Raw genomic sequence first — 16,649 nt, forward strand, 5'->3', positions numbered from 1 at the left:
AACTTTTTTGGCCACAGAATCCCGATGGGGTCTTAAAAATTTGGCGGAGCTGTTAAAATATTGTGATTTTTTTCATTCAATAGGTACCCAAATGAATAGACAACGCTTTGGAATTTGATGTTTATTTCTTGCATATTTCTTATACATTCTTTTTTCCCCAAGACAGCTATCAGAAAATTAGTAATAAAATAACAGGGTCACATGACTGCCATTAATATTTTCTTGTGGTTCCCCCTTGACCCATTGTGCAAAACCCCAGGGCTCCATAGAATCATAGAACTGGAAGAGACCTCAGGAGGTCATCAAGTCCAGCCCCCTGCCCAAGGCAGGACCAATCCCAACTAAATCAACCCAGCCAGGGCTTTGTCAAGCCAAGACTTAAACACCTTTAGGGATGGAGATTCCACCACCTCCCTAGGGAACCCATCCCAGTGCTTCACCACCCTCCTAGGGAAATAGTTTTTCCTAATGTCTAATCTAGACCTCCCCCACTGCAACTTGAGACCATTGCTTCTTGTTCTGTCATCCTTCACACAGAGGACACTTTGGGAAACCCTGACATTAGACAATATATGTATGAGTGTGTGTGTGTGCGTGCGTGCGCGCACGCACGCACGCACCCACACCTTAAATACTGCGAGCAGTTCTGGTGACCTCATCTCAACAAAGATATAGTAGAATTGGAAAAGATAAAGAAAAGGGCAACAAAATGATGAAGGGTATGGAAGAGCTTCCAAATGAGGAGAGATTAAAATGACTGGGACTGTTGAGCTTAGAAAGAGGCGATTAAGGTGGGAATTTGATAAAGGTCGGTAAAATCATGACTGGAGGAAGTGCATCAGGAGCTGTGATTAGCCCCTTCATGTAACACAAGAATCAGCGGTCACCCAGTGAAATGAATAGGCAACCAGTTTGGAAACCCCAAGGAAGCAGTTCACATCATGGGAGCTTGTCAACTGTGGAACTCCTTGCCCAGGGGATGTTGTGATGGCCGGGAGTATAACCAGATTCCAAAAAGAATAGTGATAGAAATGTAGCCGTGTTAGTCTGGTGTAGTCCTGTATTTTGTTTCAGATTCCAAAAAGAATTAGATAAATTCACTGAGGATGGATCCATCATATGGTTATTAGCCAAGATGGTCAGAGATGCAACCGCAGGCTCTCGATGTCGCTAAACCTCTGCCTGCCAGAACCTGGGACCGGATGAGCGGATGGATCACTCAACAATGGCCCGCTGGGGCATCTGGCATTGGCCACTGTCAAAAAACAGGACACTAGGCTAGATGGACCTTTGGTCTGACCCAGGATGGCTGTTCTTATGCAAAGGATGGGAAAGGCTTTTACTTCCTATCCTCAGGATGAGCAGGCTGGACCTGGGAGCATCTTGGTGCCCCTGGTTGGACTGTCTCACCCTGACTGGCGCTTGGTGTTCTTTTTGTCTGGCTGGGATAGATCCTCGAAGCAACCCCCCTGCTGGAATCCTTCGGAAATGCCAAAACCGTGAGGAACGACAACTCCAGCAGGTTTGGGAAATTTGTGGAACTCTTTCTGGAGGAGTAAGTAACGACGAGCCTACAAGTGTGCCCCTAACACCCTGCTCTGTGTGTCTGATACTGGCCCCAGCCCTGGGGAATCTGCCCCGGGGTCCTGTCTCTGGGCTGCTGACTTGAGGGGCCATTAGAAACCCGGGGAGATGTTAGATGCTTGTGCTACACAGCTGGGATGGGACGGTTCTGTTCAAAGCATGGGTCCAGTGCAACTCCGTTGGCTGGGTGGTTGGATAACCCAACTACAGGCAACTCTTTGTGGAAAGGCGCCCCTCTTGGCAGACTGTGTCCTTGTCGCTCATGGGGAGGGGGAGTTGTTTGAGTTGCGGGGCCTGCTTTTCAAAACCCTGTGTGCGTGCGTTGCACAATTCATTTGCACTGCCAGTCGTGGAACCCTGAGCACTGCCCGACAGACGTGTCACCAGCCACACATGCACCCAATTGCTAGAGCGGCACATGCGGTCACGGCAAATATCGGGCCCTACAAATATTCCTCCTGTTGATCTCCGCCGGGCCCAACTGACACGGCCTTGGAGAGGGACGGCTCTTTCTGCACTGTGGGCATGATTCAGATACGCGGATGCGTGTGTGAGAGAAATGCTTCCATTCACGGGGACACCAGCTCCCTTGCACAAACGGCGTCCTCAGTGGTGTGTTCCTGGCACGTGCAGAGAAGCAAGATAAAAACACAACTGCTCTTGCTGGAAGCTTGTAAAGCAGTGCGAGTTTGTTTCTTGGGATGCAGGAACTGAAACCAGAGCGACAAAGCAGGCTGCTCCCTGAAACAAAGGCGCACGATTCACCCTACATTGCTCTTGGGCTGGCTGGCTGCAGACTGACTGCTCCACTACAGAGCACTCTAGCATGCTAGCAGCACTGGGAACCCCTCTCCCCCTTGCACTCCCCTCTCCGCTCATAAAGTGATAGCTTGCAATTCCTACACAGTTCTCACTATACCACACGCAGCAGCTCAAATCCTCCCGGTTTCAGTTTGGTCCTCTCGCTTAGCCTGGCAATCAGGCAGCTATTGTGGTTTCCTGACTGCCCCTCCATCCATAAAGACCCCGCTGATGTGGCTTAATGCACAGCTGGAAGGCACGCAACCGCTGATGTGGCTTAATGCACAGCTGGAAGGCACGCAGATGCTCTGGCAATGAAGGCAGCATGAGATACTCTGCAGAACAGACTAGAATCCATCTCTCCCCATTGGAGAGTAAGGGGGAGGTCCTCTCCTAGCTGTCCAGCATGCCATTCTTCAACGCTGGCTTTTAGTGCAGGGGGTTTCACTGCCGTCTGCCAGGCTGCAACAGCCAATCCATTGTCTTGGGTGGCTGTGCATGGTTGGCCCTTTGCCCGTCAACAGCAGGCAGGTGCCATACTAGCTCAGCTGTGCAGGGGGCTGCTGCACTGGTAGCAAGGTACCCACTGGGCTGAGTTCTGCAGCCCATTTGGCTAGGCTGCAAGCAAACCCCATGGACAATGCAGGCCCAGCCCCCAGGTGCTAATCTTCCTCTCTCCCAGAGGCTTGATCTGTGGTGCCATAACCTCCCAGTACCTTCTTGAGAAATCAAGAATCGTGTTTCAGGTGAGTGTCAGTCCCTCCCCCACCCCCCGGAGGCCATTGCCATGTCCAGCTGCTTCCTCAGCCTTCTCCCTCTCCTGCCTAGGCCAAAAACGAGCGGAACTATCACATATTCTATGAGATGCTGGCTGGCCTTCCGGCTCAGCAGAAGCAGCAATTCTGCCTTCAAGATGCAGAAACTTACTATTACCTGAACCAGGTATGGAGCCCACGTGAGCTCAGCAATCAGCCCCCCTTGAATTATTATTTCTACGGTGCAGCACCCGAAAGCCCCAAGCAGGATCCAGGACCCTCTGTCCCCAGCCCTGGGCAAATACGCCGGAAGATGCCACCCTACCCCCAAAGAGCTGACAGTCTCGTGTCCCAGTGCTGCAATTCCATTTCTTCCTGCTGCTGACATAGTACCATGTCCTTGTGACACTCAGGTGGCTTCGCTCCCCAGATTGCAAAATCCCCAGTTGCAGTAAATTTGCATCCCCTGTAGCGGCTAACGCCTGGGCCTCAGTCTGCATGTTACTCAGATACGCTTGGTCTGGGACCTTTGCAGGGGGGGAACTGCGAGATCCCTGGGAAGAGCGATGCGGAGGATTTCCGGAGGTTGCTCAGCGCCATGGAAATCCTCAACTTCAGCACTGAGGACCAGAACAGCATCTTCCGAATTCTGTCTTCCATCCTCCACCTGGGGAATGTCTACTTTGAAAAATACGAGGTACTTGGGCACTGGGGAGTGGGCAAAGGGAGAGGATTGGCAAGGACTCTAGGGCTGTGTCTAGACTGGCAAGTTTCTCCGCAAAAGCAGCAATCAAGCAGCTGTCTACACTGGCCGCTTGAATTTCCGCAAGAACACTGACTTCCTACTGTAAGAAATCAGTGCTTTTTGCGGAAATACTATGCTGCTCCCGTTCGGGCAAAAGTCCCTTTTGCGCAAAAGGGCCAGTGTAGACAGCTCAGATTTGTTTTGCGCAAAAAAGCCCCCATCTCAAAAATGGCGATCGGGGCTTTTTTGCACAAAAGCGCTTCTAGATTGGCCACGGATGCTTTTCTGCAAAAAGTGCTTTTGCAGAAAAGCGTCCGTGCCAATCTAGATGTTCTTTTCCGCAAATGCTTTTAACGGAAAACTTTTCCATTAAAAGCATTTGCGGAAAATCATGCCAGTCTAGACGTAGCCTAGATGCATGCTGCAAACCAGGGCTTTGAGCCCCTGTGGAGCCAAAGTGGCTTCGGTGGAATCTGGATCAGACCCGAAGCCTCTGTGCAGGGAGGAAGCTCTCGAAAGAAAATTGATTTTAGCTACTCTCCATTTAGTGGAACCTACGGAGAACAAATCCCATGCCCACTAGGTAGCAAAGCAGCACTGAGCACCTGAGCTACAACATCCAGTGAACCTCATTGCTGCTGCTTCCTCGTTGAAATGAGCAGACACAAAATGTTTCCAAATTAACACTTTTCTGAACTTTCCAGGAGCTGGGAATGGGCGAAGGGTGGGAGGATCCCTTGGTGATGGCCTGTTCTGCTCATTCCCTCCGGGGCACCTGGCATTGGCTGGCCAGTCTAACCATTCTGATGTCCTGTTCTGCAAGATAAATTGGGGTTTTGACATTTTGGCCTTGTTTGGTACCAAAGCCACTGTCAGAAAATCAGCCTTTCCTCCAGTGCTACTCCAAAAAGTTGACAATGGGCCAGATCCTGTGCTAGTGTAAATCAGCATCGCTCCGGTAAGTCAGTGCTTCTGTGAGCACCAGATCAATGAAGCTCAGACCCACCAACAGGGAGGGGTGGGCATTCAAAAGGGCCCGGGATTCCCGGTCGTTGCAACTGCAGCAGCAGTGATGGTTGGCGCTCTGGGCCCTTTAAATTGCTGCCGGAGCACTGTGTGGCATGCTCCTGGCAGCGCTGAAGGCTGCCTGCCTGCCTGGCTCTGCCCCTTCCACTCAAGGCCACGCCCCTTCAAGGGTACAAAGCCATCTGTTCCCCATCTTGCCCAGGGGCCGGGCGAGTCTGTCAGCCCCACTGATTTACGTTAGCTGAGGATCTGGCCTAAACTCTTAAACAGAGATGGACAAAGGCCTTCCATGGGAGGCTGTCCCTGAGTACCACTATGCTGGCCCCTGGGAGGCTGCCTGCCAGTGGGCCGTCTGTGCATTTCCCAGGCAGACTGCCAGGAGGTCGCGTCGGTGGTGAGTGAGAGAGAGATCCGTGCCGTGGCGGAGCTGCTCCAGATTTCGCCAGAGGGGCTGCAGAAGGCCATCACCTTCAAAGTGACGGTAAGGCTCGCGGACGCAGCTGGTCGGATGCACGGGCGCTGTGCCTAGAGGCAAGAGTCAAGCGACAGTGAAGAGAAGTCACCGCTCTGAGACCCCGCACCTGCTTTTCCAAGTACTTTTCATCAGCTGGTGTATTTTCAGTATCTGATCTGGCAGGACAGGACACCCCTGCTTTGCTTTTCACGTTTGTCGGACTCCGAGGCAGACCATCCCTATGGAGTCCTCTCCCCCCTTACCTCTCTCTCCATTTATGCAGCACGTAGTCGTGTCTTGGCATGTCCCACCAATGGGCAGTCACCTCCACTTTGTCCCATCTGTTTTTGAAGGACTCAAGAGATGGGGCATCTTGGGTCCCCTATGGACGACTGTCCGGCCCTCTCACAGGCCTCCCTGACAGCAAAGCTTTCTCTGAATTTTCCCTGTATCATCTCATCCCTCTTCTCCCGCGCTTCCATCTGCCTGATTCAGAATGGAGCAGTGCATTCTGGGACGTGTCGTCACTCATGGGCCACATTCTTGCGTTAAAGGTGCTGGGAGGCCCATGTTGGCTACACCTGTTTTTGGCGGGGATTTCAGCTGTTTCTTTGTTTGGTTTTGTCCTTCCCAACAGGAAACGCTGAGGGAAAAGATTTTCACCCCCCTCACTGTGGAAAGTGCTGTTGATGCCAGGTAAAAGGCTTCTGTTAGGAGGGGCTGTGAACTGTCTCTGGGTCATTAGCAAGCAGCACATGGGACTGAGGGGTTCAGAATGAGGAAAGGCTGGCAGCATATCAAAATATGCAATAAACACAGCCCAAGGCTATGGAGAGGGTGGCAGGCAAGCTCAGCTACCCTGCTTAGGCAGGATTCAGCAGCCAAATCTATTTTGTGCCTGCTCTGTCGACTTACACAGCCCTGCATGCCTACAATATCTGAGCACCTTGTCGTCTTTATGGTAGTTGCCCCAGTCAGGTAGGGCAGAACTATTATCCCCATTTAATAGATGAGACACAGAGCCAGAGAGACTAAGTGACTTGCCCGAGGTTGTACAGACCACCTGTGGCAGAGCAGGGAGTCCAATCCAGCGGTCCCAAGTCTGGTTGATCCAGCCCACAGCCACTCTGCTGCTCTCCCACCTCCAGTCCAATTGAGACCTGGGAAGGGGGAGCATGTGAAGTTACCTGGCGAGCTGCACCAGAGGGAACTGCCAGCTGTTCAAAATAGTGGCCCCCCCCCTTCAAAAATGTTTGCCTATCTCTGATCTAGATCATCCCTGATAGGTGTCTATCTAACTTGCTCTTAAAAATCTCCAGTGATGGAGATTCCACAACCTCCCTGGGCAATTTATTCCAGTATTTAACCACCCTGACAGGCAGGAATTTTTTCCTAATGTCCAGCCTAACCCTCCCTAGCTGCAGTTTAAGCCCATTGCTTCTTGTCCTATCCTCAGAGGTGAAGGAGAACAATTTTTCTCCCTCCTCCTCGTAACACTCTGTTAGGTAGACACCCTCTGGTTTTGGGTGTGGCCATTTGGTCACTTTCCACTATGCCCCAGCTATTTCCATCATATTATTGATGGAGCTCAGTGCTGCAGAGGGGCTGCCTGGGAGAGGCTAGGAGTGATAGCCTGTGGAGGTGATGGGAGGGAGCACTGCTTGTCTCCCGAAGTGATTGGGTCTCAGTCCGGCAGCCCCGTCCGCCTGCCCCTCTGTATCCCAACAGCTGTGCTTGTCTCCTCCTTTCCTCAGAGATGCCATTGCCAAGATCCTGTACTCCCTGCTTTTCAGCTGGCTCACGGACAGGATTAACAAGCTGGTCTACCCCAAGAAGGAGGCTCTTTCCATAGCCATTCTGGATATCTATGGGTTCGAGGTGAGATCGGCACAGGGCTGCGTGCGAGATGCTGGCCCATCCCTAGTGTTCCTGTGGAGCAGGGGTCTCCAACTCAGTTTACGAGCCAGTCCTCAAATTCTCCACCTTGGCTGCTCTGGCACCGGCTCTGGGAGGATGGGGGTCTCTGTACATTCCCCCACCTGCCCGTCTGTTCCTGCCGATGCTCCCTCAGCCCAATCTGCCATCCCTGGATGATTTAAAACACACTGGGGGTCCCCACCGACAGCACAGGGGAGCTAGAGTAGCTTCCGGCTGCTTGCTCCACGCCGCTGCCAGCGCATCCCTGTGACCTGGGGGAGATGAAGCAGAGCAATCGGATTGGCATGAGAGATGACAACAGCCTGGCCCCTCCTGCCATCCTGTGCCAGGCTCCAGTAATCCCTAAGGCCGCATCCCTCAGGGGAGGGGTTTGGGGAAATAGTGCAATGGGGGGAGAGGGTGGAACAGGGGCAGGAAGAGGTGGGGTGGGGTCAGAGCAGGGTCTGGGCTTGGGGGACGGGTCCGAAAATACACACACACACACACACACACACACACACACACACACACACACACACCAGCAGCCACTGAGGCTGGATTGTGGAACTGCAGATGACCCACCATGGGCCGTGATTGTGAGACCCCTGCTATGGCTTACCAGGAGAATAATAACGTGAGACTCAGCGTGGCTTTGGTGGACGTATGGGTATCCCCTGTGGAGGGCAGCGTGGGTCTGTGACCAGGGCTGAATGCAGCTTCCCATGAGTTCAGCAGACGACATGGAGAGCCCTGGCAGTATAAATGTTTGTTACCAACTCAAACGGGCACTGGCGTGACCTACCGGAGCCGTAGCGTGACTTACTGGGCCCGTGGGAAGGAAACGAAAGACACGCTGAATGGAAATGTTCAAACCCTAAATTAACCCCTCCCCCTCAATTCCCCTCTCGGTTTCATGGGAATCCATCCGTGACCTCAGATCCACCCCCCTGTTGCGGATGCTGCCACGACACCCCTCCCCTCTCGTGGGCTCGTGGCCCCTGGGTGTTTCACTCCCCACTTGTCTAACGACGCCCGTGAAGACAGTTGTTATAAATGGCCAGGGCTCCCCCTTCCTCCTGCCTGGAGCCTGGCCCACCTTTCCCTGCATGCTTTGCGCTTTGCAGCCATGCCCTCAAAAGCGCCCTGCCTCACGGCCAGCCCCGCAGCTGGGGTAAACCATCGCTGCTCTGCTGGGTCGCTGGAGCGACGCCAAAGGACACCAGCCGAGGATCGGGCCCTTTGGTTGTCTTGCTATAAAACAATGGGTCCGTGCACATGGGTGGCAGGTGAAGGCCCAGCTGGGGAAGACAACCCCAGCCTCACCCCATCCACCCGAGGCCCCACCCCTGGACCAAGCCCCATCCACCCCAGCCCAATCCTTCCTGGCCACCTGGAGGGCGGCCGGGGCATGTAGGCAATTTGGGGAAGACTTTGCTTGCCTACATTCCCGGCTGCCCACGTCCATGGCTTTTAATCCAAACAGGCCTGGATGACACAGGCCTCGTTGCCCTGGAAACGTGCCAGCAGCAGGTCTCCTGAGAGGATCTGGGAATGGTGTGGAGACGTGGATGGTGCTGCTGCCTAAGGCAGGACACTCACTAAGGTCCAAGTCCAAAGCTGCCACCTCTAGTCTCTTCCCATCCTCCGCAGAACAGAGCCCTGCAAATGTGATGTCAGGCCCCAGCGTTGTTGCCTCCAGAACTGGGGGTGTCTGTGTGTGTTCCACGCTTGGCCTCGCCGCCCCGGCTCTGCGGATCCTCACCCACCACCCTAGCCTGCCCTGAACTCTACCTCTGTCTGCTGTCACGCTCCTAAGCCCTTCCCCCTTAAACTGCCCCCCGCCTTCCTGCCCATAAGAACATAGGAGGTGCCAGGCAGGATCAGTCTGTGACCCGTCTAGTTCAGCATCCTGGCCCTACACAATCCAGTTCTCTGCTATGCCAACCCCAGGCTGTCTCACCGCTCTGCCAATGTGACTTAGTCTCGCTGTCTCGCATTATCTGCTGCTCCAGTCCAGCTGGACCAGTGCATCTCAGCCCTAACCGCCTTCTCTCCTCCGCTGCTCCTCCCAAAGCCCCTTGAGTCCTGGGCTGCAGCACACCAGGCTGTTCCAGTCCTCGAGAGATGCAGCCGGCTGTGTCAAATGAGGCCATCTTACATGGTCCTTCTCTGTGAGCACGGAGGGCAGGGAGGCTGTAGCCCAGCAAGTGCATTTGCAGTCTGGAGCAAAGCCAGGAAGAACATGCGAGCTCCCAGGGTGTGTGTGGGGGGGGGGTCGTCTGTGCTTGCTCCCTATCCCTTAGCCCTGCTGCGCCTCCTTCCAGGCGCGCTTCACAGAGGCCTCTGTTTTTCACAGGACCTCAGCTTTAACAGCTTCGAGCAGCTGTGTATCAACTATGCAAACGAATATCTGCAATTCTTCTTCAACAAGATCGTCTTTAAGGAGGAGCAGGTGAGCTGGGGGGAAATGGACGCAGCTCCTGACCTGTACTCTGGGGGGGGGGGACGGGGAAACTGAGGCAGCTCCTGGCCTGTACGCTGGGCAAGCTGGGGGGAAATCGAGGCAGCTCCTGGCCCGTATGCTACTTGCCAACCTGGCAAGTGAGTGAACAGTCCAGTCCCCCTTTATAACATCAGCCTCTCAGGGAAGTCCGGGGGGATGGAACCATTTTTATAGTGGGGGTGCTGGGAGCCGAGAACCAAACCCTGTATCAAGCTAGCGGGTGTGAGTGTGCCCCCCACATCCCAAGTTCCAGCACCCGGAGAAGGCTGCCCTGGGTTCAGCCCTTTCCAGTCCCCAGAGCTTACTTCACAGCCTGCAGGGCTGGCTCCAGGATTATTTGAAACCCCTCATTCTGTGTGCCTTTGGTTGCTCCCTGTGCCCTCGGAATAATAGGGGCTCTTCTGGGAAAGGCCATCCTGGTAAAATTGTGTCAAGGCCAAACAATCGTAATACAGATCAGTCAGCCAGCTGATGAAGCCCGAAACCCTGAGGCCTTTTGCTTCCCTGTGCTATGCACTTCCTGCAGGAGGAGTACATCCGGGAACAGATCGAGTGGAAAGAAATCACCTTCAGTGACAACCAGCCCTGCATTGACCTCATTGCGCAAAAGCCACATGGGATTCTGAGGATCCTGGATGATCAGAGCTCCTTCCCTCAGGTAGCGGCGCTGCGGAGGCTCAGCATTGCCTGCATCTTGTAGGCAAATTGCTCTTTGTTTTTACACGTGAGCACGAGTAGCTAAGCAGAGAGCTCCGGCAGATGCAGCAGCGATGGGACTGTTCTGCCAGGCCCAGGGCTGACCCTGATGTCGGTCCCTGTGAAGGCAGGCAGCCTTAGTGACATACTGTGATCCTTGTGCACATAAGCTTTTGAGAGGGACCCTGGAGGCATCCTATGGTCTCACGAATGGGACTGATCCAAATTCAGAGCTGCTGCATGAACAGGCACGATTCCACTGCCCTCCCAACAGGGATGAATGTGGCCAAGCAGGGCAACAAGCCAGTTTGTTCCTCTCCTTTTGTGCACACCAGGGTTCTCTGCTGGATTGAATTTGAGTTGCACGACTGCGTGTCACAGACCCTGTGCTGCTGGACGAGATTCTCCCTTAGCTCGAGTGTTAAGAGGGCTTGGGTTTAAGGCTACATCCCCACTGGGATGTAATTTTCCAGCTCAGGCAGCTGTACCTGCACTGGCTGTGAGTGAGCTAGTGTGCTAAAAAGAGCAGGCTAGCTTTGGGAGGTGGGACAAGTTAACCTCCCTGTGTACAATCTTGTCTGAAACCTAGGAATGTGCTCAGAGCACCAAACTCTCCCATTCAGCTGGGGCTACACTGTTAAGGGTATGTCTACCTAAGAAATTATACTCTAGCTCTGGTATAGACATACTGCCAGGTCTACACTAAAGGGGAAAGTCAAATCAAGAGACGTAACTCCAACTACGTTAATTATGTAGCTGGAGTCGACGGACCTTGATTCAAGTTTCCCCACAGTCCCTATAGCGGGAGGCTGAGGGGAGCAAATGCTTCTGTTGGCTTTCCTTACTCCTCACAGGAGTACCGGCTGATAGGGAGGCGGGGGAGGACTCTCTGAGTTTGATTTAGGGTGTCTTAACAAGACTCACTAAATCAAACTCCAGAAGATCAATCGTGGAAGTGTGGATCATCCCCAGAGTGAAGACATGACCTTAGAGCAGGAAGGGTCTACAGTCCAGCTATTCTGCTGCTGTGGTGTTGTGTGTGGTCATGGGGACACCTCCGGGACATGGAGAGGTTCAGAAAGTCCCAGGTGGGTATAGATAGGTTAAATACTTTGTGGCTGTGTCTAGACTGGCCAGTTTTTCCACAAAATCAGCTGCTTTTGCGGAAAAACTTGCCAGCTGTCCACACTGGCTGCTTGAATTTCCGCAAGAACACTGATGCTCTCATGTAAGATTGTGTTCTTGCAGAAATACTATGCTGCTCCCGTTTGGGCAAAAGCCCTCTTGCACAGTACTGTTTTGCGCAAAAAAGCCCAGATGGCTAAAATGGCGATCGGGGCTTTTTGCGCAAAAGCGCATCTAGATTGGCCATGAACGCTTTTCCGCAAAAAGTGGTTTTGCGGAAAAGCGTCCGTGCCTATCTAGACACTCTTTTCCGAAAATGCTTTTAACGGAAAACTTTTCCGTTAAAAGCATTTGCGGAAAATCATGCCAGTCTAGATGTAGCCCCTATGTCTACAGAGGTTTCCAGCCAAGGATCTCCAAGAGCTTTTACAGATGTTAATAAATTGAGCCTCCCAAGCCCCCTGGGAAGGAGGGAAGCATTATTATCCCCTTTCTGAAGATGGGGAAACTGAGGCACATGCCAATGAGGTGACATGCCTGAGGTCACACAGTGAATCAGTGGCAGACATGGGAGCAGATCCCCAAAACCTAACAGTCGGACTCAGAGTTCTGTGCTTTAGCCAATGCTCCCTCCAGCTTGTAGCTCCCAATCAGGCAAGTTTTATCTGTTTTCGGGTTGCATTCCAACTGTTTTGCCAGCTCTGCCAAATGCTCCCTGTGGTGTAATACCCCTTGCCTCTAGGCCAATGCTGCCCATGGTGATGCTGAGGGGAGGTATCAGAAGTTCCTTCCTGACTCTTCTGGCTGTCCGTTTAGGTGCCCTGAAGCATGAGAATTTTTCCAGCCCCTAATTTAAAGTTAATGGCTACAAGTGTTACCCCTGCCCATGTAACCATCCAGCCTTTCATCTGGCCGCCTGCTGATGCAAAGTGTTCCACAGGGGCTGGTTAAACAGTGACAAAGGCTGCCTAAAAACAGCAAGGCGGCCTGCTTGTGGCTGCAGCCAGTCAGGTTGCTGAGGTAACCCCATGCCCCTTGCTCCCATTCGCAGGCCACGGACCATACTTTCCTGCAGAAGTGTCACTACCACCACGGCTCCAGTGCATTGTACACCAAGCCAAAGATGCCTCTCCCGGAGTTCACCATCAAACACTATGCTGGCAAAGTCACCTACCAGGTGAGCGGCTGGAGGAGCGGGATTCGGAGCAAGAGACAGGCACGTGGGTAGAACCAGTGCTCGGTAGCTACCAGTCTGGCTCTCTCCCCCCTGCTGTCCAGCTGGGGCAGGATCCTCAGCTGGGGTAAATCACTACTCCCGTGGCCAGAGCCTCTGGCCCTTAATTTCTAGATCTTCCTTGTTATACCGGATGGGTCTAAATCACTGTTATTTTTCTGGTGGGTGCTCCACCCCACTCCATCTCAAGGCCTTGCCCTCACTTCACCCCTCTCCCGAGGCCCCCACCTGCCACCCCTTCCCTGACTGCCTCCTGCCAATTGCTGAACAGCTGAGTGGTGGCCCTGCCCAACAGCTGTGGCTGGTGTGGGCTGAGCACCCCCTGTTTTTTTTCCCAGGGGTGCTGAAGCCCCGGAGCAGCTGGGGAGTTGGCACCTCTGATCCGAGTAACTGGGGGGAGGGGCTCTGTTTGTTTTTTCAGGTGCACAAGTTTCTGGATAAAAACTATGATCAAGTCCGCCAGGATGTTCTGGACCTTTTTGTCAACAGCAAGACCAAAGTAAGAGCTTCCACCAGTCTCCGACTCTTTGTTACCAGCGCTGGTGGTGCTGGCTGGGAGATAGACAGGGAGGGAGCTGGGGGTTGTTACAGCAGCACTGCATTGTGTATAGGAAGCAGTGTGGCCTATAAGGCAGAGCAGCTGATGGAGGAAGGAAACCAGAGTTCTAGTCCCAGCTCTGTCTCCAGCCTACTGGGACTAGACTTTTCTCCAGACCTCAGTGAGTCAGTGGCAGACCTGGGAACAGGTCCCCAAAACCTGGCAGTCTAACTCAGAGCTCTGTGCTTTAGCCAATGCTCCCTCCAGCTTGTAGCTCCCACTCAGGCAAGTTTTACCTGCTTTCGGGTTGCATGCCAAGTGTTTTGCCAGCTCTGCCAAGTGCTCTCTGTGGTGTGATACCCCTTGCCTATAGGCCAATGCTGAGGATGGTGATGCTGAGGGGAGGTAGCAGAAGTTCCTTCCTGACCCTTCTGGCTGTCAGTTTAGATGCCCTGACGCATGAGAATTTTTTCCACCCTCTAATTCAGGGGTCTCCAACCTTTTTAAGCATGAGATCACTTTTTGAATTTAAGTGCAATCCAGGATCCACCTCAAACCCAAACATTCTTGCCCCGCCTCCTTCCCACCCCTTCTCCAAGGCCCTGCCCCTGCTCACTCCATCCTCCCTCCCTCCCCTGTCCTCACACACTTTTATCAGGCTGGGGTGCGGGGGAGGGGGATGTGGACTCTGATCTTGGGCTAAAGGATTTGGAGTGTGGGAGGGGTTGGGAGATGAACCTGGGGCAGGGAGTTGAGGTGCAGGAAGGGGTTCAGGGTGCAGGCCCTGGAAGGGAGTTTGGGTGCAGGGGGACTTAGGGTTAGGGCAAGGGTTTGGGGTGCAGGAGGGGTTCAGAACTGGGGTCAGGGTTTGGAATGCAGGCTCCAGCTGGGCACCACTTACCACAGGTGGCTGCTGGTTGGTGACACAGTGGGGCTAAGGCAGGTTTGGCCCTCCTCTGGCCCTGCATCACTCCCAAAAGCAGCCAGCAAACTCTCTCCATCCCTGCGCCCTCCCCTCCACTCTGTGGAGATGGGGTGCAGGGTGGAGGGAGAAGCACCCTGATGTCAGCACCCTCCCCCCCCCCGTCTTTCTGTGCCCTGCACTTAAAAAAGTGCTGGCACTTGACAGCGTCTCAGGATCACCTATCAAAGGCTCCAAGATCTACCAGTAGATCCCGATCGGCTGGTTGGTGACCACTGCCCTAATTTAATGTGAATGGCTACCAGTGTCACCGATGCCTGTATAATCATGCAGACTGCATCGCAGTCTACCACTGAGAAGAGCGAGATATTACTGTTGGAACGTGCTGCCACTGGTGGGACTCTTTCCCAGTCCGTAATTAACACGTCAAGCGGCTATGGGCCTGCTGGGGGATTTCCTCTCTTGGAACTCGGTCATGCCTCTTGGCAGTATCCGTTATTTGACGCCGAAGAGCAGCCCGCCAGCTTGCTCTCTGCTGAACCATGCAAGCCCTGGCTGCCGAGGCTGAACCATGGAAAGGCACGCTGGAGGCCTGTGATGTCACGTCACCCTTCCCAGGGCTTGGGACAGGGTGGGTCGCTGTAATAGGTTTCCCAAGGATTTGTTCAGCTGCTACCCTGCATTCCAGAAGCTTATGTGGATGTGAGTGGATGTAGGACTAGAGGCGCCTGCAGAAGATGAATACACTTGCCAACCTACAGGCACTTGGTAATCCACCTGGCCAGCTGGCCAACGGCGTTAGCAAACAGCCCACCCTCTCCCGAGACCGTGCTCCTGGGGATGGTGCGCACAATGGAGCAGACAAGTGTGAAGCATGCTCCTGTTCAGATGCTAGAGACAAGTGCTCGACCAGGCATTGAACTCCACTCACTCCTGGCACGCGCTTGCCCGATCTCACTCCAGCTACCCTGGCACTCTGCTCTTCTGTTGCACCTTTGGTCTCGGACAGATCACGTAACAAAAACCAATGAGGCCTCCCAGCATCCCATGAGGACACAATATGGGTGTTCCCATTTTGCAGTGGGGGAAACTGAGTCACGGTGACTTACCCAGGGTCACGTAGTCAATCTGTGGTGGGGCTGGGAAAAGAGCCCAAGAACCCTCGCTCCCATTCCTGCGCATTACGCATTGAACTCTCTGAGGAGACACAGCAGACATAATGAAGAATAACAACAATAAGAATAGTTCTTAGCAGCAGAGCTCAAAGTGCTTCACAGAAAAGGTCAGTGTCTCCATTGTACAGAGGGGGAAACTGAGGCACGGAGCAGGGCAGTGCCTTCCCTAGGTTCACCCAGCAGGCCATTGGCAGGGCTGGGAATTGAACCAGGTCTCCTGAGTCCCAGTCCAGCGCTCTAGCCACTAGACATCACTGTCTCAACACAGCCCTATTCCTTCCCCTTTTTCAACCGTCCCCCTTTCTTCCAAGGTGGTGGCCAACCTCTTCTTCAGCCATGCCCAGCAAGTGGCCCAGCAGAGGACCATGATGGGGAAGAACAGCACAGTCACCCGGCGGTATAAAGCCCCAACGGTGGCCGCTAAGTTCCAGCAGTCGCTCCTGGACCTGGTGGAGAAGATGGAGAGGTGAGTGAGGAGGGAGCTTAAAGAAACAGATTCAGAAATTGTCTATTCGGGGAAGGGGGGAAATGGGCTGGTGGGAAAATCCCGGCAGATCCTCCTCTGGAATGGGGCAGAGACTTGCCCTGAGTCACCCCAGAGTCCTGGTTTGGACCATGGAGGGAAGAGATCTTTCCAGGATGTTGTAACCACAGTGTTGCAATGCACTGCTCTCCAGAGCCAGAAGCGAGGCGCTTGTGGGGCCTAGGGGAGTTAGATGCCTTGGAAAGTTGCTGTCAGCCTGGCAGATGTGCCCAGAATGATCTGGGGTGAAGCCAGCAGTTCAGCTGCGCGGCTCGATTTCCTGGCCACCGAATGCAACGGAAACTTCCCAGCATGTCCTGGCATCCCCGCTCATGGGTTCCTTTGTCAGCTCCTCCAGCGGATAAGTGCAGCTCTCTCTCTGATTCAGGTGCAACCCGTTCTTCGTCCGCTGCCTCAAACCCAACAACAAGAAGGTAAGAATACACCCATGACGGGTGTGGCAGTGGGGCCGGATGCAGGGTTAGCAGCGCCAAAGCCACGTCTCATTGACATAATCCCCAGGAGGGAGTTGCCTCTTCCCTCCCTGTGTCTCTTAACTGTGGGCACTCTGGAGATGTTGGGATGGCGAACAGGCTGTAGGGTGAGGGGCTAGATATCCTGAGAGGTTGTATCCGTAGCAACAGCCATGCA

At 53.7% G+C, this 16,649-nt stretch overlaps 1 protein-coding gene across 1 annotated transcript in view; it reads left to right on the forward strand.

Annotated features, from left to right (window-relative positions):
- Nucleotides 1-16,649, forward strand: part of MYO15A (myosin XVA) — a 92,028-nt gene that overhangs the window by 14,542 nt on the left and 60,837 nt on the right. The window contains exons 8-20 of the mRNA XM_089782282.1: nt 1,452-1,555; nt 3,068-3,131; nt 3,214-3,327; nt 3,676-3,837; nt 5,279-5,392; nt 6,003-6,061; nt 7,120-7,243; nt 9,639-9,734; nt 10,312-10,443; nt 12,658-12,783; nt 13,262-13,339; nt 15,787-15,941; nt 16,387-16,432. Of these exons, the coding sequence (XP_089638408.1) occupies nt 1,452-1,555; nt 3,068-3,131; nt 3,214-3,327; nt 3,676-3,837; nt 5,279-5,392; nt 6,003-6,061; nt 7,120-7,243; nt 9,639-9,734; nt 10,312-10,443; nt 12,658-12,783; nt 13,262-13,339; nt 15,787-15,941; nt 16,387-16,432 (1,374 nt within the window). The remainder of the gene's footprint in view (nt 1-1,451; nt 1,556-3,067; nt 3,132-3,213; nt 3,328-3,675; nt 3,838-5,278; nt 5,393-6,002; nt 6,062-7,119; nt 7,244-9,638; nt 9,735-10,311; nt 10,444-12,657; nt 12,784-13,261; nt 13,340-15,786; nt 15,942-16,386; nt 16,433-16,649) is intronic.

The sequence above is a fragment of the Pelodiscus sinensis genome, chromosome 15, assembly GCF_052426305.1.
Source record: "Pelodiscus sinensis isolate ZL-2025 chromosome 15, ASM5242630v1, whole genome shotgun sequence".
Taxonomy (NCBI): domain Eukaryota; kingdom Metazoa; phylum Chordata; order Testudines; family Trionychidae; genus Pelodiscus; species Pelodiscus sinensis.